Source organism: Phaseolus vulgaris, chromosome 10 (assembly GCF_000499845.2).
Source record: "Phaseolus vulgaris cultivar G19833 chromosome 10, P. vulgaris v2.0, whole genome shotgun sequence".
Taxonomy (NCBI): domain Eukaryota; kingdom Viridiplantae; phylum Streptophyta; class Magnoliopsida; order Fabales; family Fabaceae; genus Phaseolus; species Phaseolus vulgaris.
This window is the reverse complement of record NC_023750.2, coordinates 44,090,612-44,113,903: the sequence shown is the minus strand read 5'-3', so window position 1 is coordinate 44,113,903 and position 23,292 is coordinate 44,090,612. Positions and strand designations below refer to the sequence as shown.

The 23,292-nt window shown below is 34.2% G+C and overlaps 4 protein-coding genes and 1 long non-coding RNA gene across 6 annotated transcripts; all 5 read right to left on the bottom strand.

Moving 5' to 3' along the window:
• Window positions 1-289: 289 nt before the first annotated feature.
• Window positions 290-1,955, bottom strand: LOC137819611 (uncharacterized). The gene is made up of 3 exons (XM_068623508.1): window positions 1,815-1,955; window positions 1,308-1,457; window positions 290-710 (listed from the first exon to the last, which is right to left on the bottom strand). Exons 2-3 carry the CDS (start codon window positions 1,453-1,455, stop codon window positions 445-447), a joined length of 414 nt encoding a protein of 137 aa, XP_068479609.1. The 5' UTR covers window positions 1,456-1,457; window positions 1,815-1,955; the 3' UTR covers window positions 290-444.
• Window positions 1,956-3,762: 1,807 nt separating this feature from the next.
• On the bottom strand, window positions 3,763-8,372 carry LOC137819610 (7-dehydrocholesterol reductase). Its single transcript, XM_068623507.1, has 13 exons — window positions 7,973-8,372; window positions 7,667-7,889; window positions 7,531-7,586; window positions 6,976-7,078; window positions 6,824-6,889; window positions 6,389-6,502; window positions 5,986-6,112; window positions 5,639-5,739; window positions 5,338-5,463; window positions 5,147-5,211; window positions 4,715-4,796; window positions 4,555-4,637; window positions 3,763-4,060 (listed from the first exon to the last, which is right to left on the bottom strand). Exons 1-13 carry the CDS (start codon window positions 8,092-8,094, stop codon window positions 3,994-3,996), a joined length of 1,335 nt encoding a protein of 444 aa, XP_068479608.1. The 5' UTR covers window positions 8,095-8,372; the 3' UTR covers window positions 3,763-3,993.
• A 1,124-nt stretch (window positions 8,373-9,496) lies between these two features.
• LOC137818356 (uncharacterized) lies at window positions 9,497-10,094 on the bottom strand. Its single transcript, XR_011082062.1, has 2 exons — window positions 9,850-10,094; window positions 9,497-9,762 (listed from the first exon to the last, which is right to left on the bottom strand). It is a non-coding gene; the product is annotated as an uncharacterized lncRNA (long non-coding RNA).
• A 969-nt stretch (window positions 10,095-11,063) lies between these two features.
• On the bottom strand, window positions 11,064-17,379 carry LOC137818355 (uncharacterized membrane protein At1g16860-like). 2 transcript variants are annotated; one of them, XM_068621721.1, is made up of 5 exons: window positions 16,920-17,379; window positions 15,126-16,079; window positions 14,701-14,856; window positions 11,697-11,908; window positions 11,064-11,589 (listed from the first exon to the last, which is right to left on the bottom strand). In XM_068621721.1, the coding sequence occupies exons 2-5, from the start codon at window positions 15,999-16,001 to the stop codon at window positions 11,397-11,399; spliced, it is 1,437 nt and encodes a 478-aa protein (XP_068477822.1). In that variant the 5' UTR covers window positions 16,002-16,079; window positions 16,920-17,379; the 3' UTR covers window positions 11,064-11,396. The 2 variants fall into 2 exon arrangements, with proteins under 2 accessions (XP_068477822.1, XP_068477824.1); XM_068621723.1 differs by having other exon boundaries at window positions 16,550-17,147.
• A 3,768-nt stretch (window positions 17,380-21,147) lies between these two features.
• LOC137819607 (ylmG homolog protein 1-1, chloroplastic-like) lies at window positions 21,148-22,114 on the bottom strand. The gene is made up of 2 exons (XM_068623505.1): window positions 21,423-22,114; window positions 21,148-21,344 (listed from the first exon to the last, which is right to left on the bottom strand). The coding sequence occupies exon 1, from the start codon at window positions 22,044-22,046 to the stop codon at window positions 21,432-21,434; it is 615 nt and encodes a 204-aa protein (XP_068479606.1). The 5' UTR covers window positions 22,047-22,114; the 3' UTR covers window positions 21,148-21,344; window positions 21,423-21,431.
• Window positions 22,115-23,292: the final 1,178 nt, after the last annotated feature.

Here is a 23,292-nt window from a genome sequence, read left to right as displayed (position 1 = left end):
TTTTATTTCTTTTGTCACTAACAGATATCTCTGATCCCCTTATTTATTTTAATGAAGAATTGTTGCTTTTTGTAATTTTAATAAAAAATGCTCCAATGTAATATGTACTAAAATTATTTGACATACTAACATAATTTATATATTTCCTGCCCTAAATAAGTAAAATCTTTTCACGCTAAAATTCCTTGTAACCTTATCAGCTTCTGTACATTATGCATTTTCCCTTGCACAATTAATAAAACAAATGACGAAATTTCGTTGACGGCAACAACATATATCTCCATCCACAGGAAGAGAAAACAAATATATGTATTATCCGAAATACAGGTTGGTCCAAAACAAAGTATGAATATATAGTGACATTAACCACTGTGAGTGCACACGCCATTGAAATTAACTAACAAGTACAAATGATAAGGATTTGGCTTTATCACAATGGTCCAATCATCCAGGACCAACTTTAGGAATATCATAATGCTCGCTCATGTTTGCAAGATACTGGTTGAAATCTTGAATTCTATCACGGTGAGATTTATTAGAAATCTTGGCCAATCTGTGAACATCAAGTTGCTCCCTCTGCTCTATGTATCTCCTCTCTGCTGGTGTAAGATGATCATCATAATGGGCACCCTTCCCTTTCCCACTGCTCAATTCCCTTGCCGTATTTGTATCCTCATCATTCAAATCTTTAGCTTCTTCTGCGCTTCCACCTAAATCAAAATAGCATTATATATACAGCATAATCTATGTTCAATTGAACACAAAGCTACTCAAGAAAACCAACAAAAACAGAACTGTGGCTCTGTACGCAGGCACTCCAGAAATCATTAGCTTTGCAAACAACAGTAAGAAGTTATGATATGTAAGAGCTATCTTTCATATTCCAAGTTTCCATAAACCATTGCCCCTCATCATATTTCACAGCAACAACAAAAATATATCTCTTCAAGAAGTCCACATAAATTGAAGGGTTTAACATGATTAAGATTATTGCGGCTATCGCTCACCTTGACCACAGTGGTGTTCTTCCAAAACCCAAACAACTTTTTTATGTTTTACTCAGCCATAGCCAAACCATCTTACAGATAAACTAATTAGAGTAACAAATTCATGAAAGTTCATGTCCTCAAGACGAATAGAACCATTTGCCATTTCACAGGATGAATGACCACACATCAAGAGTCAAGACAAGGTTTTAATTATCATTGCTTGAACATTCAGCACTCTGAGAAGTTTAATTAAGTCCTCAGTAAATGAAAGAACAACACAACATAGATGTAATAATATGTTGCCCTGAAACAACCAACCTGCTGAAATCTCATCTTCGGCAACTTGCAGAAGTTGATCTTGGTTTCTTTTGTTCTTCTTTTTCTTCTTCTTCACTCCACCAGCCACATCCAGAGCTTTCCCCTTCAGCTTCAATTTCCCACCAACTACATTGTCATACGATGACATCTCTGTACCAAAAAATAAAACATGATTGAAGACAGTTTTTTTTTAAATAAATTCTCGAACTACGTAGCAGATATCCCCACATAACCAGTTAAGGACGAAACGATTTTGGGGGAAGATGAATATTTGGGGGTACTAACAAAAACCCTAACTTGTTGATGTGCATGGAAAGAGCTAAAACAGTTTAAGAACGACATCGATTAGGATCAAGTATTGGACGAGCATGCATCAAATATCAAATTATTCAACATACTAATTCGCAAAATTCATAAAAAGAACACAAATAAACAGAGTGAAACAAAATTCGCATTGAAATCATTAAATCGGAAAGGTTGAGAAAGTGAAAGGAGTGAGAATAGCACCGATAACGGAAACGCTCTGAATGAAAGGGTGAAACTTTCCGATCTTTAGGGCTCAAATGGATTTCAAATTCTTAATCTTATACCTTTTTTCCCCAAAAGACACGACTTTTTTGAAGAGAAGGATTTATGTTATTATTGAATACATGACTTAAAAACTTACAAAGATTACCCTATTTAAAATTTACAAATAAAAATCAGATTATTAAAATAAAATTCTAAATTTTAATTAAAAAATAACAAATTATATGTGCTGGTGTATGTTACTTTTGTTCATAAAAAATGTATGTTTCTCAGAAATACATCAGATTCTTTATCCATAATATTAGATCAAATTTATTTATAGATAAAGTAAATTTAAAATTCCAAAAAATCAAATTTTTCCAATGACTTTTTTATAAGAAGAAGAAAAATGGTGCAAAAATTAGTGGCATCAGTGTTTTACCTTTGACCATGGCCCACTATTACAATTTCTTTTTCCTCTTAGTCTTAAAATATTCAGTTACTTTTGTAATCATTATTTGAAAGTTTACCAACAATAATTTCTAATTAGTTGAATTTTATCATTTTCTATTCATTTTTTTTGCTACTTATTTATTAAACATTGTAACTTTTTTATAAAATTTTGTACCAAACAACTTGAGAATGGATGATTTTTCAGAGGAAGCAACTTTTAAAGTGAAAGATGAAATGAAACAAACAAAAAATCCCTATAAAAAGTTGTGCTCGTCCTTCATCATGAAATAACCTTGCAATGTATAAAGACACAATAATCAAGATTAAGTGGCACCCTAATTCAATATCTGACACTAGATATATCTTTATCTATATTTCAATGAATAACTCCAATACATGTAACATCATGCACTTATTTTTAAAATTATGTAAGACTCGTGTAAGATATATATTTAGATATGTATAAAAAATTTGTAACATAATAAATATGTATTTAAAATTTTGTAAATTCAAATTATAACCTCTAGGATTAAATAAGTTTTTGCCACCTCTAAATTTGGTTCATGTTGAAATTGATATTTAAAAAACATATTCAATATTTTCTATATTTAACATTGAACACATATTTTTCTGTAGTTTTTAATAGTAGTGGAGTGTGGTGGTGAGTCTCAGAAAGAGACTAAGATCTTAAGTTGGGAGTCAATATTCCAACTCCACATTATCAAATTCATTTCAATTAGAGATGTGAATTGCAAAATCTTATAAATATTTTTTAATAAAATTAAATTTTATTGTATATGATTAAATACAACTTAAAATTCACTTTCCTAATATAATTTCAGAACTTCTAAAAAATTATTTAAACCTGGCCACTTAAATAAAAATACATACGAATTATATCATAATTAATTAATTAAAAATACAGTCAAATTGTATTATACAATGAAAATAAAAGCTTGAAGCAATAAAATGGTGCTTGTGCTTGTTAAAGCAAACTTGCAAATAATTATCCAGTGTTTGGTTCCATAGCATAAGGATTGAGGGAAACAGATTTTCGATTGACGTTACATTTTAAAATTTATAAGTTTTTGTCGTAAAATCCCTTATAGGTTTCAGATACAAGAGAGGAAGATTCACACGAAAAAAAACATAAGACATATCTGTTATATAATCTTACATGCACTTGGTCCACTTCCCCTTCCTTTTGGTTTGGGTCATATCAATCCCTTTACAACAAAGTTGTCACGAGTGTGTTCTATTAAATTGTTAATTTGATGTTTAGTTCTTGAACTCTTTCGTATTGTTACATTGCATTTGCATACCTACCTCAGGGATTTCAGCTTGTGATTGAAGAGCTCAGAAATTTCAAGCTTCCAGCCTGAAGGTTGGTTCACCAATGTTTACCTGGCTTTGTTCGTTGTCCCTGCTTATACCTGATGACTTTGGATTATGAAACTTGATATGTGAAGGAAGAAAACAGATATTGAAAGTATGCTACAGGAACAGAATAAAACTTCAAATTGCATCCCAAAATCAAGTTCCGACAATAGCTTAAAAATTCTGGTTCAATAATTAATAGTCCTCAGAGAAAGTGTACTCTAACATGCATCTTAAGGAGGCACCAAGCAAAGGCTGTAAACAATAGAAGGCAACAGATGGCGTCCTTAGTTTTCACATGGCATAAAAGCCAACTGGGGCCAGACAATCTGTCTTCAATAATCATTCTTCAGTATATTCCTGGAATTATTCTGTAAGGTACCTTGTCGCAATATAGTTTCCAGTACTTGCCATACCTGCATGCAATGAATTTTTTTAACTTCATTTGCAATGGTGCTGATCCAGAAGAACGACAGAATGTTCCAATTTCAGTCTAAGTAAATGAAAAGTTTACTTGAGTTCCATTATTAATAAAATATTGGTTTTGAAGAACCATTCATTTTATTCTTTATAATTGTGCTGCTTTTATGGAAACAAATTGCTAGCAATTAGGGGTAGAAACGATTTTATAAATTTGTTTCTTTTGCCAAAACTACCACTTCATGTTGAGTTGTGCTCAAGATTCTTTTGCTTTTTATATTGTGATTTGCTAGCACACTTATGAAACAGTCTAATTCCACTGGGCTACCGGTCTGTTGATTTCATAATGCCAAACAAATCATGCCTATGTATCCCACCCCATTAAGTTGTAGCTAAAACATAACATAGTTCAGGCTAAAGAGGGTGTTCGGGAAACAAAATCATACAAGAGGTAACATCAACAGATAGAATCATTGAACTGAACGCTTACTTGGATCTGCATCGATCATCATCACGTTTTGCTCGATCAAAGAGAAGGATGGTAAGAAATATCACGTAGAAGTAAGGCAAAAACTACAAGGGAAAACAAAAAACTGAGCTCAACATTCTCTCCAAAATTCAACTTGTACAAAGAAGAAAGACGCCCTTACATGATTAAAAAGAGCTGGGACTGTCCAGAAGAAAGCTGCCAGTATTTCAGGGACATAATGAAAATGACGAGATAATCCCCACCTGCAGGTACCAACGTAAAAGAGAAATGTTAGTTTTTCCAAGACAAAGGTGTATTTTTTTTATACACGGGCATTGTTTATTCTGAAAAAAGAAGAGTACTCTACTAAAAGACACGAGTTACAGAAATTAAAAGCCCCTCACGGTTAACAAATAACACTCAATTGTAAACTATCAAAATCCACTTTTTATAGAATTAGGACCTATTAAATCAATTGCCATCTCCTAAAAAAAACTCAAATGTCCATAATCATGCCCAACAAATGTTGAACATAAACCCTTCAATCAGGGAGAGAATGAAGGTATGGTCTCACTTCTCAGTAATCATACAGAAATTTTAAGTGAAAACATACCATCCTGCGGTTAAAAGAAGGCTTCTTTTAGTTTCCCCGGTAGTAGTGGTATACGAGGCCTCTATCTGCAAAAGTATTCATTATGTCTTAGCTTATATAATCCTATTGCTAAATGTGTAAGCATTCTCTGACACATTCTATAGAAAATAGAGTCCAAATTAAATTTACACAGCATATACTAGGTACTACACCTTTGAAGGAGCTTTTCCCCAGACCGTGCTTTTTCCATTTGTCCTACGAAATTCTTGCCTTTGCCTGTCACAGTCATAGTTGATGAATATGCAAAGAATGCCAGCCAATAAAATTGAGAGCGCTAGCTGGAAGACAAAAATGGAATTTTTCAGAAAAATCAGAAATGATAAAGAATAAAGATAAGAAAAACTCTGCTGGCAACTCCACTAGTTAACTCAGCTCTAACTAACTTCACATCTCGTTACCCCGCATCCATTGGACTACAACATATAAGCATCAGAAACAGGATGGAGATGGTACCTCAATGCCGAGATTTACAGGATGGTTGACAAGGTACATTCCAGGAGATGTATACACAGATGGAACCCACACCAAGCAACCCCAGCAAATATAAAATCCAGCTGCAAGATTAAAGTGCTATAAGATTAAGCGATACAATCAACAAGTTTAAAAAGCAACACGTATAGTGAATTTAGCAATAAGATATACTTTTAATAACCTATGAAATCTAACGATGTAAATTTTTTTCTAATCAGAAAAGGCCTTTAAATAGATACGTGTGAACCTAGCTTCAAAAGTACAAAATAAGAGAACAAAAGAAGAGAGCAGGTATGTCCAACAGAAACAAGAATAGGGCAAGTGTGAACCTCGATCATGTGCAATATCCATTGTGTTCCAATATCCAGCTTCCCACCAAAAAAACTTGGTAACATATACTAGCATTAATGCAGTATTTACGAGCATTGAGTCAGATACTTTTCCATTTTCTTCATACTGTTTATACAAGAATACAAAATTATAGAATTAAACCAAGGCAAGAAACATCACAAGATATATTTATAAAACAAATTCATGTTCTGGATTCATCTAGTACTGTATCCATCACACATCCTACTCATGGTTGTGATAAGTTGGTGCCACCACGGCAACTAAGGAAGTCCAACCGGACAGTACAATCACCAAACCTGCAGCTGCTATAAGCAGCAGACACAGCTTGGTATTTAATTGACTTCAATATTTATGCAAAGAATAAATATTATGAGACCCAACCTGCTTTATACAGTAGGTCAATGCAAGAACCGCCCATGACATCATTCCAAATCTGCAGTTCGTGAAAACTTTTATGTCAAAGTATTTTCCAATGCGCGGATAGAGTTCCATCCCCTGCAAGAACAACAAGACATTAGAATGCCATTATTTACAAAAAGGGTGAACTTAATCCTTAATGTAAAACAGCCCAAGTGACCAGATTTTTCTCAAGCAATTTATCCTTATGTCAAAAAAAGCGGAAATTACAATCACAAAACATAGATACAATCCTACAATAAGAGTTTCAAAAGATCAATTGTAGCATCGCACACGAGCACAATTTCAGTGAGACTAGACGAAAAATTTTGTGATTTTTCTATAAGAAATAAATAGACATCAAAGAAGATAATTGGTATAAAACTGTTTAGCCAAAGTAAAGGGCAGAGATTAGTTTACCCAGTAAAAATCAATGATTATGTTTCCACTTGAGCCAGAATCTGTGGAAGATGGTGCCAAAAGACCCTAGCATACATAACAAAAATCAGAAAATCCATTTCGAATTAATAGGTAACAGATAGTTTGTAATTTGTGCTATATTTCAGCCTCACTTTTATGTACAATAAAATACAGAAGACAAAGCTCCCGAAGATGAGTGCTGAATATATTTCTCCCAAATGATCATAAACAATTGTAGGGTTGAATATCCCAAACCTGAAAAGTGCATAAAAAAATGACATGTGGCTCGTCACTGAAAAAGCAAGAAACAAAAACACCCTGCTCTGCAGAAAAAGCTTGCAAAAGAGGAAGTAACAGATAGTCATCTTATTCAACTCAATTTCTGATGGTTTTATTATCCTACAACAGCACAGAAACAAATCTACGTTAATGAAGCTGAGATATTCTCAAAAGGAAAGTACCACTTTCCCCCTTTCTGTTCAACCCAACATATCCCATGGGCATTATTAGTAACTGAAAATTCCATCCTTAGTTAATCCGAATAGCATGTCTACAAATTTCTATTATCGGTGACTGACTACTCGCTATTGTGCAAAAATTGAATGTGACTACTACTGAGATGCATTTTTGGAAAGATAACAGAGAATATTGAAGATGCAGAGATACAATAATAGCAGAAAGAGAACGTTGAGGCGTAAAAGTCTCACCACCAAAGGGCAATATAAGTAATCAAGGTGACTAAATACGCTGCCACACCGTTTGCCTGGAGAATGGAAAACGAAGAGTGGTTAGTGAAAAAAGGTAAAAGCAAAGGATTTGACAGATGAAGAGGGGTGTGTTAACCTTGTAGACTGGTCGATGACCAGTTGGAGAAATGGGGCCATAAACGGTTTTGGCGGGCAGAAGGAGCTGAAGCGCCGCTTCAAAGACAGCGTAGACGACAATGATTTTGCACGCCGTAGCAGTTGGTCTGGGCCATATATGGAGGAAGCCCTGCACCCCATTCTGCTTCAAATAATTCCACGTCTGAGCAACAGATCCGTCAGCAGAAGTCATGGTGTACCATCTGCATGCATCATTCAGATCAGATTTCAAATCCAGAGTAATAACAAGAATGGCGAATTGAAAACGGATTAGGGTTCAACTCACAGGAGAATGACAAATGGAGGACAGAGCGTGAGAAGAGAAATCATGGAAGCATAAGTGACAAGCGGCGAATGCACGGTGTCACTGTTGGCGGACTTCGACTTCTCCATCGTCTTCTTCTTCATCTTCTTCTTCTTCTTCTTCTCTCTCTCTCTGCAAATTCTCTCAGATCAAGGAATCACTGGTTCGGACTCAGACGACCATGCCATATATCTATCACTCAGAGTCCACTCCACTTTCCATTATCAATCCATCCTATCCGCCCAATCCCATCTCCATTCTGATCCCAACCGTTCATTACTTTTCTCCCCTAAGGAAATTTAATTAACGCTCTAATTTTTTTGTCAAGATCCATAGAGATGGTTTACTATAACCTTAGGAAGAATTCTCTTTTAAATGGTATATCCTTTAGATGGTATGTGAGTGTATGTTCGTGTTAGACACAAAATATCACACAAAATATCAATACTACTAGACACCGATATTCGTATAATACTTTTCGAACTATTACACTATTCGTATAATACTCTTTTCGAACTATTACACCGATATTCGTATAATACTTTTCGAACTATTAGATACTCATACTCGTATAACACTTCGACATTCATACAACACTTCTCAAAATATTTGATACCGATATTCTTACAACACTTCTCAGATATTTATAATGTGTCTATGTTAGACACATGTATCAAACATCGATGCTCGTATAGACATACGTATTAGACACCGACATTCGTACAATACTTCTTAAAATATTGGATACAAATATTCGTACAACACTTCTCAAAATATTGGATACAAATATTCGTACAACACTTCTTGGATATTTATGATGTGTCCATATCAGACACATGTATCAAACATCGACGCTCGTATAGACATACGTATTGAATATCGACATTCGTACAACACTACTCATACAACACTCTTCGGATATTTATAATGTGTTCATGTCAAACACATGTATTAAACACCAACACTCTTACTACGAAGACATCACATTTATATATGACACCGTCAAATACATATTAGTAAAATGTCTAATTTAAAAAATGTTTATTAAATTTTTAACAATTCTAACACCATTTTAATATAATTTTATATATTAATTTTCTAAAAATTCAAATAAAATTTTTAATTCAAAAAATATTTATTAATTTTTTTAAAATCATTTTAATACAATTTTATATATTAGTATTTTAAAAACTCAAACATCTTTATACTAATTCATAATTATTCATAATTATATAATATATAATTATATATATAATAAATATGTATCCTAAATATATTTTAAAGATTATACTATATATATTTTTTAAAGATTATACTACATATATTTTAAAGATTATAAACATGTGAGTGTAGGTGACACATAGGTTTTTCAAGTTCAACTTTTAAAGTAATTATCTGTCTTTCTCCGATCTAGTTTTAATATTTAAGTATAAAAAATCATTTAAAAAGTTCAGAAGCTTAGTGATATTTGTTGTATTAATTAATCTTGTAATTAAAGATGTGAGATGAACATAAAAGATGTGAATCTTATTATCACTTAATCAGTATCATAAACAGCAAGAAAGAGTGGTTACAAATATTTGTAAGATCAAAGTTCGTGGTGTGTTTTGGATTCTGTGTCAGATTGAGAGTGAGAAGGAGAGAAGGTGTTCTTGACATTGTGCAGGGTTTGAGCTGCTGATTTTGCTGCATCCTCCAAGCTGTTTCCCAAAGCTTCTTTGGCCTTCTCCCCTGCTCCACTCACGCCTTCTTCTTTCTCCTCTCTTCTAAAACTTTTCAAATATCACACCATAAATAACTGATTCATGGTCACACAAATTAATGAACAAAGAATCATCTATGCCAATGCCAATTCTTACTCTATATTTGGAGGAAACAGATGGAGATATGCTTGATTCAGAAGGTGTTTAAGCATCTTGTACCAACCAGATTGAGAAATAGTCGAAGGAGAAAGAAGTCCCACATAGGCAGAATAAGCGGTTCTTAGTCTCTGCCACTCCCACAAGGATGCTTTTGTCTCATGCTCTTCATCATCTGCATTAGCAGTGCAGACACAGAAGCAGACCATAATCAACAACACTAACATTTCAAACTTCATTCTTAGACTTCTCCTTCACTGGATCCGTGTTAGCTTATGTACACATTCACTGTTGTGTATGTGTCACACCACAAACTACCACTACTCAACACGTTGCTCCTTTTCTCTCTTACTCACCCTTCTCTTCACGACACGTTTCACTTGCCTTTTTCCCTCTTCTAATTCTTTTTAGGAAAATGATTCTTTTGATAACCATGAGTGAGAGAGATGTATACAATTCTTTCTTTCCTTCCTGATATGATGAATTTAAATATAAATTGTTCTGGTATACCAATATAGTCTTACATGCCAATGACAGTTTATATACTTCAACTCACCGAACGTCTTTTAAGAACAAAATCGTAATGGAGCATGGAACACTGACCTCAAAAGCGAACAATACCTCAGACATGGACATTGTCCGTAGGGAAAAATTGTGTCTCAAACCCTTCAACTATGGGAATCCACTCGGACTGGGACGATGTTATCTCTTGGACTTCATTTTCTAACCATATATGTAATTTAAAACATCTTTACTAGCATCTTCATTGTTAAATAAAATAATATTACCTATTATTGGCTTCTGTAATCCATTAACATCTTAACTATTATGGGAACACACCATTACAATTTGCTATTTAATTGCATTGGATGCCTATTGCAGGTCTCTAAAAAGTATGACAGACCAAACATGTACTGAAAATTACCAATACCGTGTGATTTTACTCATAGGTACCACTTACATTCTTCAATAATTTTTCCTGATAAATTCATTTGGAAGATGGCAAACCATGCAACCTCTAGAATTCTTTTAAGTTTTAAGTCTCCATATTCAGTTTCGAATGGAGGATAGTGAAAGAAAAATGTGATATAATACACTTGAACAAGTTTCACCAGTAGGCAAATTTATAGCAAGATAAGTCATATGATTTCAGCAAATAAAGCCATTTTGGCCATTGGCTATATTCCACCTTTTATCCGCAGTTCAGCATCAGCTAATTCACAAATCGTGTATGATAGATTCCCTTGACAGTTTCAAACAACAGAGTCTTTCTGAATACACAAAACTTCTCACTATATGAAACCATGTCCATTAAAAAGTATAAAATCCTTCGGAAAAATAGAAGAAGAATAATTTCCATTAGCTATACAACAAACTAGGAGTTGAGTGTGGAGGAAAAAAGAAATCACCATATCAATGGCAGAATCATCACACTTACCAACAACGCGTATATGCTTACAAAATACAAACAACCACCACCACCACCATCATTTCGGACATGGGAAGACATTAAAGAAGAATACCTAGGAGGTTACCATAGAGGATGACTACACTGGAATGACATCAATCTTTGACGTATCTTCACATCTCAAAACAATACCCTCAAGGCTTGCTGGAAATATACATTTGGCCCATTGGCATCCGGTGGTCAAAGGCTCAGGTGGAGGGACAATCATAAGCACATTGTCATTTCTTTGAACCACTCCCATTACACTAACTGTGCTACCTTCTTTGATGTACCTACAAAAAGATCAGTGACAGTGACATAAGAACATCCTTCCCATCTTGAGTTATCCCAACTTTATTTTCTAGAAGCATTTTTGCAATCAACAAGATAAGGTAGTTACCCTTCTTTTAATTGCATGATACGATCATCGCTAGAAAGTTTTCTCTCTCCCAACCATCGAAGAAAGTCAGGAGACATGTCTTTATTGGCTGGATTAACATCAATAACAATGGAATCATCAACATAAGGAGTCACCCTTGCACCATAGCCTGTTTTAACCAATGCTCTCAAGCCAGATTGGAAATCAGAGATGTAGAAGTCCACCACATGCCTCTGCATTGAATAAAATGCAAGGCAAATGAATATAAACTTTTAAGTTTCACATGTTATCCTGCAAAATTCAAAAATACACGGTAGCACCCAGTACAGTCTAGCCACATTTGGGTGAGGAGCTTGCAAGGATAAAAACTTTTCTAAAACATACTTGCAGACATTTTTCTTTGTGAAAAAGATCATACAGTTTAACGTTTGGTCCTCTCAAGAATATAATTAGTATTTGCCACCCAACATGAAATTCTTGTTCCCCCAACATATGAAAACAGTTCAAACAAGGTGATAGTGGAAAGCTTAAGTCAACTAGATTAAAATCCAATCCACATAGGCACACACACAATACTAGTATCACACGAGCATGAAGATATACCTATAAGAGTAAGAATATTCTTAGTAGTCAAAGTGCAGAATTTCGTCATCAAAAGCCTACACCACCATATTTCTCAATTAAAAGCAAGTACATTCAGTGTCAGAAGTGAAACTAACGGAAGAACTTCTTTTTATGTCACTTACGGGTAATATTTATATTTCTTCTGGCTTCAAAAGAAGGCTAGATAGAACTATAGAAAAATAATAAACATAACAAAGCCTTTTACTTTCAATAACTTCAAATAGATTCTGCAAGAAGCTCCTATAAACCAAAATTTTCAGCATCCTTTCAGTTAGAGCTCAATGGAAGAGTTGTGTATCTCATTGGATTCACCAATATTTGATGATTATAATGGAGCATTAATTTGTTAGCACTCTATGTTGATAATTTTATTACAATGTAAATAAGTTAGGTTCAAACCTTAGGTAAAGTTCTTTAGGTGCTCGTTGTGTTGTTCCCTTGTTAGAATATAACATGTACATTATTTTCACTCATCAATGCCCATCTCCTCTTCCCTCTTCTTTCTCATTGCTTCCATTCCAACTCTTTTTGAAAGTGCTTTGGAGTTTGAGACCAAGCCCAACACCATAATCTTAAGGCTTAAGCAACTGAATTCTCACCCTGTTTCACCTGCTCTCAAGCCTGGCTGATTCCCTTGGCAATAATAGGAGCCATAGGCTTTAATCATTCCTGTATTGGAGAACTAGTCAAAGACTATCATTTGTGTTATTGTCTTCATCAATCATTAGTTGCATCTCCATCCTTTTCTGGTTCCTAATTAGAATGTACCATCGTCATTGTTGCTAGAGTAAATGGCCATATTCATCACAGTTATCAATCCCAGTTAACGGCACGAAGTGGTCAACTCTATGCTATAGCAAAATGGTGGAAAGCAAGATGGCCTCTATTTTAAATATATACTATAAACTACATAACATGTACCACATATAAATACTCAAAACCAAAAAAGAAATCCATGATAAATAAGTCACAGTTTACACGCAATCACCATCAATGTAAGAGTAATAAGAAGATAGGAATGAAGTCAAATAATGAAAGATGACAATGAAATTAATAGAAAACAGAAACAGAACACATTAGAAAAAATTAGGAGATATAAAGTGAGGAATCTGAAGGAAAAAGGAACAGGACACCAACACAAAAAGGGAACACGGACCTGATAAGTGTGAATGACCAGATATCAAAACAAAAGTGATTTTTGGGTGAATGAACAGGGAAGGGTTTTGAACCCTATATTTTTCTGAATCAAAAAAATGCATTAAAATTTTAACCCAAAACAAAAACCACAAAATTTCTCAAAGGTGAAAAAATGGTTTGAAGCCCATCTTAGTAATGTTGCTACAGTGCGAGAAATACCACTATTTCGACCACAATGATTATTGCAACTGAGGTCTCTGGCACTTGAATTGTATGACCGAACCCAATCACTACTTTGCTATAGCAATGCCAAATCCCACTATTGGCTACTATGCTTCTGATCAATCTATATAAGAACAAACATTTTTCTTTGTTGAGGGCATTACTCTAAGAATGATTTTATATTACATAATAGTAACAGATATAAGAGATTGGTCAAAAAGTGTTGGAAAGTCACTTGATTGCAGTAAATCCTAACCAAGCTTAGTTGCAGACTCTTTGGTCTGCCTTGATTGCATTGCCACACTCCAAACCCATAGCCCTGGGCATGAGGGGTCTTAGACAGCCGACTTACCACGGTTACCCCTAGTCCACCTTATTTGCAGCCACTGTGGGCTGTGTTAATTGCAGTCTTGAAAAGGTATTTTAGTTTCACATTGCCTTGAGACATGGTTTAAATAATGGTTATAAAGCTGAGGAAGTTCTCTCCTTTTCAATTCATTTTTTAGGGGTTGAGTTTGGCCATAAGTTCAAATTCTAAGTACAATTACTTTATGGTTACCCATCCAAACATCCCTTTTGCAGGGAAGGTGGTTAGTGAATTCTTGCATTTCGTATATGAAAGTCATTCAAGCTGTTGTGATTGCTATCGTAAAGTATGTCAAACATTCACCTAGAAAAAGCTTATACATGAAGATAAAAAACATACACGGATAATAACATAAATTATTTCTTTGAGAATTGTGTACTCATTAGGGATAATATGATAGCCAGGAAGAATAAGAAACAAAGTGTGGTCACAAGATCAAGTGAAACAGTCAGTACTAATTAAAATAGTATCCATTCAGTATTTTTGTTGTGATTATTCTATAATCAACATACGGTTCAGTAAATGCCTCTGTTTCTCTCTCAACAGTTCATGTATATTCAATTGGAAAACACTATCTAACTCACTTCCATGGTAAATTCAAATAAAGAAATCCTGAATATTTTATCAAATTTGAAATTTTGGCAATCTGAAGACAGAACAGATTAATGCAATTACCTCAGCAGATCTAAGTCCCCATGTAAAACGACGATGTTTCGGGTTTGCTGCTTTCGAATCCCATCCTCTATATTCATACAAGCTTGTGGATGTATAAACACATCTAGGAACTTTGTGAAAGGAGGACTCTAGAGGAACATTACCGCAGGTAACCACCTTCAAAAGGTAGAATTAATTACGGACTATTTCTCTCGGTTAGGCACGTATAACAACATAGGCAATATGACATGTGACATGAGCGAACCATTCAATTCACTGATGTATGTCGCATAAAAGCAATATACACCAAGCAACAGATGAAGAATTAAATAATTAAAGCATGGGTGGTTAGGTGTGCATGTGTGTGTTTGCAAGACTGTGTTTTTCCCATGGTTATTCACTTCATTGACTGTATTATACATGGACATAGATTCTAAGTTACATACCCCAGAAACCTTCACAAATTGCCCATTCTTGGCAGTTCTAAGCTCTGCATCAGGATAACGGGAAATGAAACCAACAATGGCTTTCCTTCCAAAACAACTATTCCAAGTGAATAATGCAGCAACCGCAGCAAAAAGAACTACAACAACAATGAGGAGTATGGCATTGCGAACAGCTCCAAGAATAAAACCCCCAGCAATGAATCCCATTACAAAAATCAGAATCACGGACCACAATATCGGCTTTGGGAAGTTCCTCTTGAAGGAAAATTCATCATCTAGGCTGAGAGTGGTTACAGCAGGATTCTGGGCTGCAAAAGAGGTATGTGATTTCATTGATCCTGTAGAATCTAATGGACCAGACACTTTCCTTGGAGCCCCAGATGAATTTAGTGGGCCAGATGTGATAAGACCAGTTGTAGGAAGAACTGGAGGAATTGGACCAGAGTTTTGGCGTGTAACTCCTCCAGATTGAGGGCCAGAAGACTTCTTAACTGGTTCCCCATGTTTATTCAACGGACCAGAATTGGTCTTTTTCATTGAGGCTGAAGCAGACATGCCTCCAGCAGATACATTACCAGATGTAATATAAACAGAACGAGCTGCAGCATTTTGCATTATAGGTCCAGAGTGTGAAGCAGCACCTGCAAATGATCCTGTCCTTGAAGGAGCATTATTTATTGGACCAGACTTTCTAGATTTAGAACCATCCATGGGAATATCAAACATTTTCCCTAATTCTCCTGACTTCTTGATGTCACCACCAGTATAGGGCATTGCAACTGAGCTCATTGTCGGAGTCTTTTCTTTTGGCTGCTCAGGCCGGCCTGATACATACAGGCCATTACTGAGCTGATGAGATGGGAATCTTGAACCCATCAGACCTTTTCAAAGCAGTGCAAAAGAGGCCTATTTGAGAAACAGTACCAGTTTGTTGAAGCTGTACTCAAAGTAAAACTGCAAAACAGTGGAATGGAAGAGACGATTGAAATGGAATTTTAGCCTTCATTCAATACTCTAATGGATAGATCATCCATATTTATCTAAAGAGAAAGCAGCCAAAAAACATTATTATAGAAAAGCCCAATGAAGTAAACACGTATTGTTTCCTCAGCTGATAATTGAGAGTAGTCATAATGAGTTAGAGATACCAGATTAAAAGTGCAAACAAAGGGAATGGAAATGCAATGCAGTGCTATCTGGAAAAGAATGATCGAATAAAAGTTAAAAGAGTAAATTGGTTTGGATTCATTAGGCAAAAAGAAGCACAGAGAAGAGAAGAGTATTAATGAAATTAGAAAATGTAAAAAGACAGGTGTGAGTGAATTGAGCATGTGGACAAAGCAATGCGAGTGAATCCAAAGTAAGTGAATATTAAAGATATTTGGTTGATCCATTGGAAGAAAAAACACACTAAGAACATTGACCTGGGGCAGTGAAGAGTGGGTACATCTGGTTCTTCTCAATGGGAATTCCAACAAATTCCAGTGAGGGTGTTAGTGGAAGTGAACAGGAGCAGTTACTCTATGAAGTGGGGTGAAGCAGGAATGGTGAAAAAGGAAAATTGAAGATGGGGTGAGTGGATCTAGAGGAAGAAGAAACAGACGGGGTGATGGATCTCCCTCAAAATGCAAACTTGGGGAGATCCATGGATTGGAGTTGGAGAAGAAAAGTGAGGTGTTATTGCAGGGAGGAAAAGAAGGATGAGAAAGAGAGAAATGGGAAATGGGTGTGGAAGGGAAACCCCATTGAAGAGCAGAGCAGGGATGAATGCAATGGGAGAAGATCTGTGAGTACCTGAAGATGGAGGAAGATGGAAGATGAAAGATTGAAGATTTAGCAGAATGAAAGAGAATGGTGAGATCCCATCTTCATAGAATTGCAGTAGCCATCTCTCACACTTCACACTTGAAATCAAAATCTTCACTTTCTCTTTCTCTCTCTCTCTTTTTGCTTCTTCTCTCTGTTGTTACTGTTATTGTTGAAAGTTAAAAACTGTGTCTTCAACCACTGGTAGGTTGTCTCGTCCCGCAAAAACCACCAAACAAAGCAACGTATAATTTATTTATTTATTTAATTCCAAAATATCATTATTAACTCATCAAACACACACATGGCCACTCTACTCTCTCTGCTTTTCTTATTCTAATCTTTTCCAACATTATTAATTCATGTTACTCTCAAACCAAACCAAACCAAAAACCTGTACTTTTCTCAGTTTTGTTGTGTCAATCTATTATCGTCACACATATTTCTTAAATCAATATTCGAGATAAGAGACGTATTAGATATCGATATTCGTAAAACAGATAAAGTGTTTAAATAAAAAAATATTTATAAAATTTATGATAATTTTAATATAATTTTTATATTATTTTAAAAATAAAAAATATATTATGATTATAAAAAATAATTAATAAATCAAACAGAAAAAACATCTCTATGTTAAAATAAATATTAAAAAAATTGAAACATATTTATATATATATATATATATATAATTTTATTTGTCAATTTATATAATTTATAATTATATAATTATAAATTTGTGTTTTTATATTTTACATTTTAAAAAATATATGTATATCTGTCTCGATATCCGTATCATATATCTATTATACATACGTTACTTATCAATATTTCAAAACTATTTTTTTGCGTTATCAATTAAAGCGTTTGAACCAATTCAAAAGAAACAAATAGTTTTTAATATAATTATACAAATATATTAAAATTCACAAATATTTGTTTCCAAATATGTTGTTGAATTTTACTTCATCCTCAACTTTTGCCCATATGTTCATAACAATGAATGACTGATTTATGACTATAACTTTTTCATAATTTAATAACACAACCAATTTTTATTAAAATTACATTTAAACTCGATACAACTTTAGACAAAAATAAAATAAAATAAAATCATACAATTCCATTTTAGCCTTTATTTGTTCTCACGTAATTACAAAATAAAGTTCAAACTTTTAAATTACAATGCACAATTTAAAGAATAAGATTTCCACTTTTTTCATAAGCCATATTACAATCAACAAAGGGAAAATACATCTTAGTCCTTTAAATTATCATTCTTTAAAATTTATATATGCGTTTTATCTTCTTAGATTGCCTTCTTTTATGTTTTTTTGTAAATTATTTTAAAATATCTATAACTAAAAACACAATATTGTATCATAATGTAAATTATTTATTGTAGATATAAAATGTAATGTATATATTTAAAAACAATTTTATAAATAAGTATTTATATGAGGAATGTGGGAAATAAAATATAAGTTACTATCTCACATTTTGCAAACAGAGAATTACACTTTGCAATATAAATAAGGTTAATAAATAAGAATTACACTTACTGATGAAATCTTTAGGGCAAATTCTTCATGAAACATGTCAATTTTAACCGCATCCTATCATCTTTCAAAATTTCTAAAATTATCCTGTTTCAAATTTAAAAATTTAAAACTTAAAAAATATAAATCAAAAATTAAAATTTTATATTGAAAAAGAAATCCAAAATCCAAAAATACATTTCAGAAAAAGAAATCGGAACACAAAATATGAAAATCTATTTTAGTAAAGAATTTTCAAAATTCAAAAATGTGTTTCAAAAATCAACTCAAAATCTGAAAATACATTTTGAATAAAAATTTCCAAAATTAAAAAATATATTCTAAAAATTTAAATCCAAAAAATATATTAAAAAAAAGTTTTAGAAGTATTTTTTATATACTCTCCATACATTGTAGGTCATTCTCCTTTCAATTTAAGGTCATTTTCGTCATTTTACTGAGATTTTTTTGTCAATTTAATGGAGTATGGAGCAGGAAGAATTTGGCAATCTTTAGCCATCTTCAAACCCGTGAGATTTGTACAATTTAACCCATTAAATTTGGCTTAGAAATTGAATTATTTGTTCAAGATCTTGAGCTGTAGAAAGAATAATACGAAAATTTGGCCTAGTTGGAATATAGTGAGAAGTGAATCAGTTCTTGCACATTAAAATATTAATTGAACATTATCTGCAGTTATTGGTAATACACACCAACTGTAGTGCAAGTACATATGATCTGTATGGCATGGCATTACATGTGCACAAATCCTCAACATAAATGCCTACTTTACTTGGTTTAACACAAGCTCAGTCACTTTCCTTCACATTTATTCTAATATAATGTGATTCTGAAGGTACTTAATTAATTAGGTGTTTCTATAATCCAAAGATTAAGTTAGTTGTTTGCGTATCTCTAAAGATACCAGTTCTTTTATTCTCAACACATATCATTTGGTTTGTTGTTAACAGTGGGAGCAGATGCTTTTAATTGTTTAAATTAAGTTTACTTTCTTGCAAGTTACCACTAAAATTTAACATTGTCCCATCATTAAGCGAAATGGAAAAGTATTTCAGGCATTGCTTGTAGAAAGGTGTTTCTAAAATTTAAAGGTAGATGCTACTTCACATCCATTCAACGGGTGATCCTAATACTAAAAAACAAGTAAACAAAATAGCTCACCAAAAACAGTGATGGGTAGTGGAAAAACACTGATTTATATTGAAAAGATTTTGAAGGAAAGTAACCAGATACATTACCATGCACTGCAGCAGTGAAGAATAATAAAGATTTTGAAATCTTGCTGGCTTGTCGATTGTCACACAATTTCAAAAGTCATGAAATTTCAATACAAAGGAGATTTAAATCCAAACGCAAGGACCTCATTTGATGTATATCACAAATCTTACCTGATTGTATGAGAAATGACTTCAGCTGTTGTCACTGCTGCAATATCTGAACATGTCGCTATTGTAATATCTAAATATCACATATCAAATTATAAAAAAAAATATCATAAATACAACCACTTGAAAATTTAAATATTTTTAATACACTTTAACTGAAAAGATAAGCTAAGCTTGTATAGAATGATGGATGTGTTATCATAACTTTGAATGAGTTTGATTATATTTGTATGGGCGGGTTAAGTCAGCCGTCCAACCTTGAGAAGTAGTCTAACCCAAAAAAAATTGATTTTTTAAAGGTTTACTTATTACCATGCACAATTTTTATGTTTGGACCCTATACTTAGACACTGTCTTAGTACCTCCCTAATTCCATTTTGATATTTGCTGTTATGCGTGTCATAACTCCCATTAAGTAAAATCACAAATTTATAGTGATAGTTTGTAGTAATTTATCAAAAAATTGTGACAATTTTACACACAAATTCTATTTTGTAACAGCTTTACTTTAATAGAGTGGAAGACACATTTAGCCACTTATCTGCAGAGTATCAAAACAGAACTAAAGATACATCTCTAAGGAGTACAAATCATATAGTTTCAACACAAAGGGGCCAAAATGTAAAGATAACATGAAAAGGCACCATATCTTATTTAATATACAGAGAGAGGAATGAAGTTACCATAATCTTGAAGAGCATACTACAAGAGGAGAGGAGAAACTTTAGAAAGAATTAAAATACACACAATACACGCAGACAAGATGTGTCAAACTTTATAAAATAACACATTTAATTCCTATTTGCATCTGCCAAACAGATGCATGTATCTTCTTATATGTTGCATCCAAACACAGTTAATAACATTAAATTTTACCAGTCCAAACATGGTGTCGGAAATTCAGATAAAATAGACAAGTTATAGTGGTTTTTTAAAACTTTGATAAGATTAATGTAGCGATATACTTGTTTGAAAAACTAATATGTTGTGTAACCGATCACCAACATCAGGCAGCAATTAAGTGCCTCGCTGCATCTGCAAACTAGAGAACCAAATTTCAGGAGAAAAGAAAATCAGAGGTCATTTTATTTTGTACTTTCGTTTTTGGCCCCAAAGAAAAGAAAGTGACAGTGTACCTGAAAGCTTGACAAGTTAAGTTAAGGAATGATGAAGATGAAGCGGTTAGTGGAAGCATATCAGATAGTTGTTATCTGGTTAGTTAGAGAGGGCTATCGGATTAGTTGGAGGGTGCATAAACAAGTACGAATGATATGAACAGGAAAATTTCCACGGAAGTAATATTGAAATAGTTGGTAACTCAAAATAGAGTCTATTTGAAAATGAAAAACAACAACCTTAACCACATGCACAAAACCGAGTATAGACTGTAAGTAACCCTAATGGCGATGGTTTGGTTCATATGAAGAAGATGCGATGCGATGCGAGCTGAAGCGAAGCATGGCATGGTCCTGTAAGAGGAGATAGTGAGATTGGTATTGAAAGTAGAATTCAGAGGGGAGAGAGAGAGAGATAGAGAGAGAGAGTACCTGTGGAGATCAGATAGCGGTTTGGAGAATGGAGCCGAGAGTGCCCAAAACGGCGAAAGCGAGAAGAGGACTAACGTCGAGGGTGTCAAAAACGGGGGGAATGATGTTGCGGAAGAGGTTGAGATAGGGATCGCAGAGGTCACGGATTGCGGACAGAGGCTGCCGTTCCCACGGGATGTTGGGGAACCAACTCAGCAAAACCCTAACCATCAAAACGCCGCTGTATATGTCCAGCCACTTCCCCAGCCCCGCCGCCACAACCGTCAGCGGCGTGTTCAGCGCGCCGCTCGGCCGGGCCCGCACGGCAGCGAAGAACAGCGGTCCAATCGTGGACACGGCGTTGCCGCTTATGCCGGACCAATTCCCCACGGGAACCGACTTGGCAACCAAAACGGCCAATCCCATGAGCGTGGTGAGCGTGCGAGTGCTTCCCCGCAGAAGATCGGAGAGGGTTTCTGTGGAGGCGATAACGGGTGGCGGTGGTCCATTGCAATGGCACCTGACGCAGAGAGGTTGAGGTTGGGATCTGAGGTTGAAGGAAGAAGACGAAGGAGCGGTGCGCGAGAAGAAGGTGTGAAAGCGTAAGGCGTGCGAAGGCACAGCCACTGAGGAGGCCATGGCCATCTTCAGATAGAGCTCAAGAGACACAGAAGTTAGGGATTTGGTTAAGGAAATTATTCCCAATATACATTTTTTTTATATAAATAAACTATTATTTTCAAAACTCACTTTCCATTTTTATATATTTTTTACTTTTATTTTATCCCTCCATCGCTGTACTCAGATAAATTAATTCATTTTCATTTTTTTTTATAGAATCTTTTATTTTTTTTCTTATTTTTATACGAATTTTTAATTCCTCGTATTTATTTTCCGATGATTAGATGAATAACATTTATAGATTTAAAAAAATAAATTAAAATAACACATGTAGTAGAATACTCAAAATAATTTAAGTAACGCATAAATAGTTCAGATAATTAGTTTCTTGTAATACTGGAGCTAAAAGTGATGATTTCAGTTTTAAAGGAACCAAAAATAAAATAAAAAATTAGGGATTAAAATTAAAAGTCACTTATTTTGTAAAGAAGTAGTAAAAATATATTTATGTTTTACTAAATTTTCAATTCAAAATAATATGTCCGCATTTACCGCTCATTTTTAAGTTTATTATTTAGCTCCTCCGCATAGCACATTGGTGGTAAGAAAGACATAAAATGTATCTTGCAGTAAAAAATAATATATTATTTCGTAACAATCGGTATAATATAATTTTTTTTACTCAGAATAATCTATATTACATCGGTTAAGCCATTTAACTGATGTAATATATGACCCATATTAAAAATAATAATTTTTTTTTTCATGAAGAGTATATGGTCATAAACGACACATAAGTAACCACTTACAGACACACGGATAACCAGTTTTGCATGCGTCACATAAGTAACCACTTACAGACACCAGTTTTGCGTGTGCCAGTATATGTGAAGGAATTTGTGGCTGGATAACCAGTTCTAGTAGGATTATTACACCGATTAAGCCATTTAACCGGTGTAATATATTTTTTTTTTTACTCAGAACAACCCATATTACACACCGGTTAAACCATTTAACTAGTGCGATATATGACCCATATTCAGAAGACATAGAAGGTTGTTCCGATTGACGGTGGTGTTGGACCAGAGAGAGTTCTAAGAGTTGTGTGGATTTGTTTCGATGTCGACCAGTTCCGCGCATCGTCCACGACAGCGACCGCACGCGATTATTATTGTTAATGTCGGAGTTGTTCCCGATACGCTGTCATGTCGAGGGTGTCACCACCGACCTCAGTGTCACCACCAACCTCCCAATTCCAACAGTGTCGCAT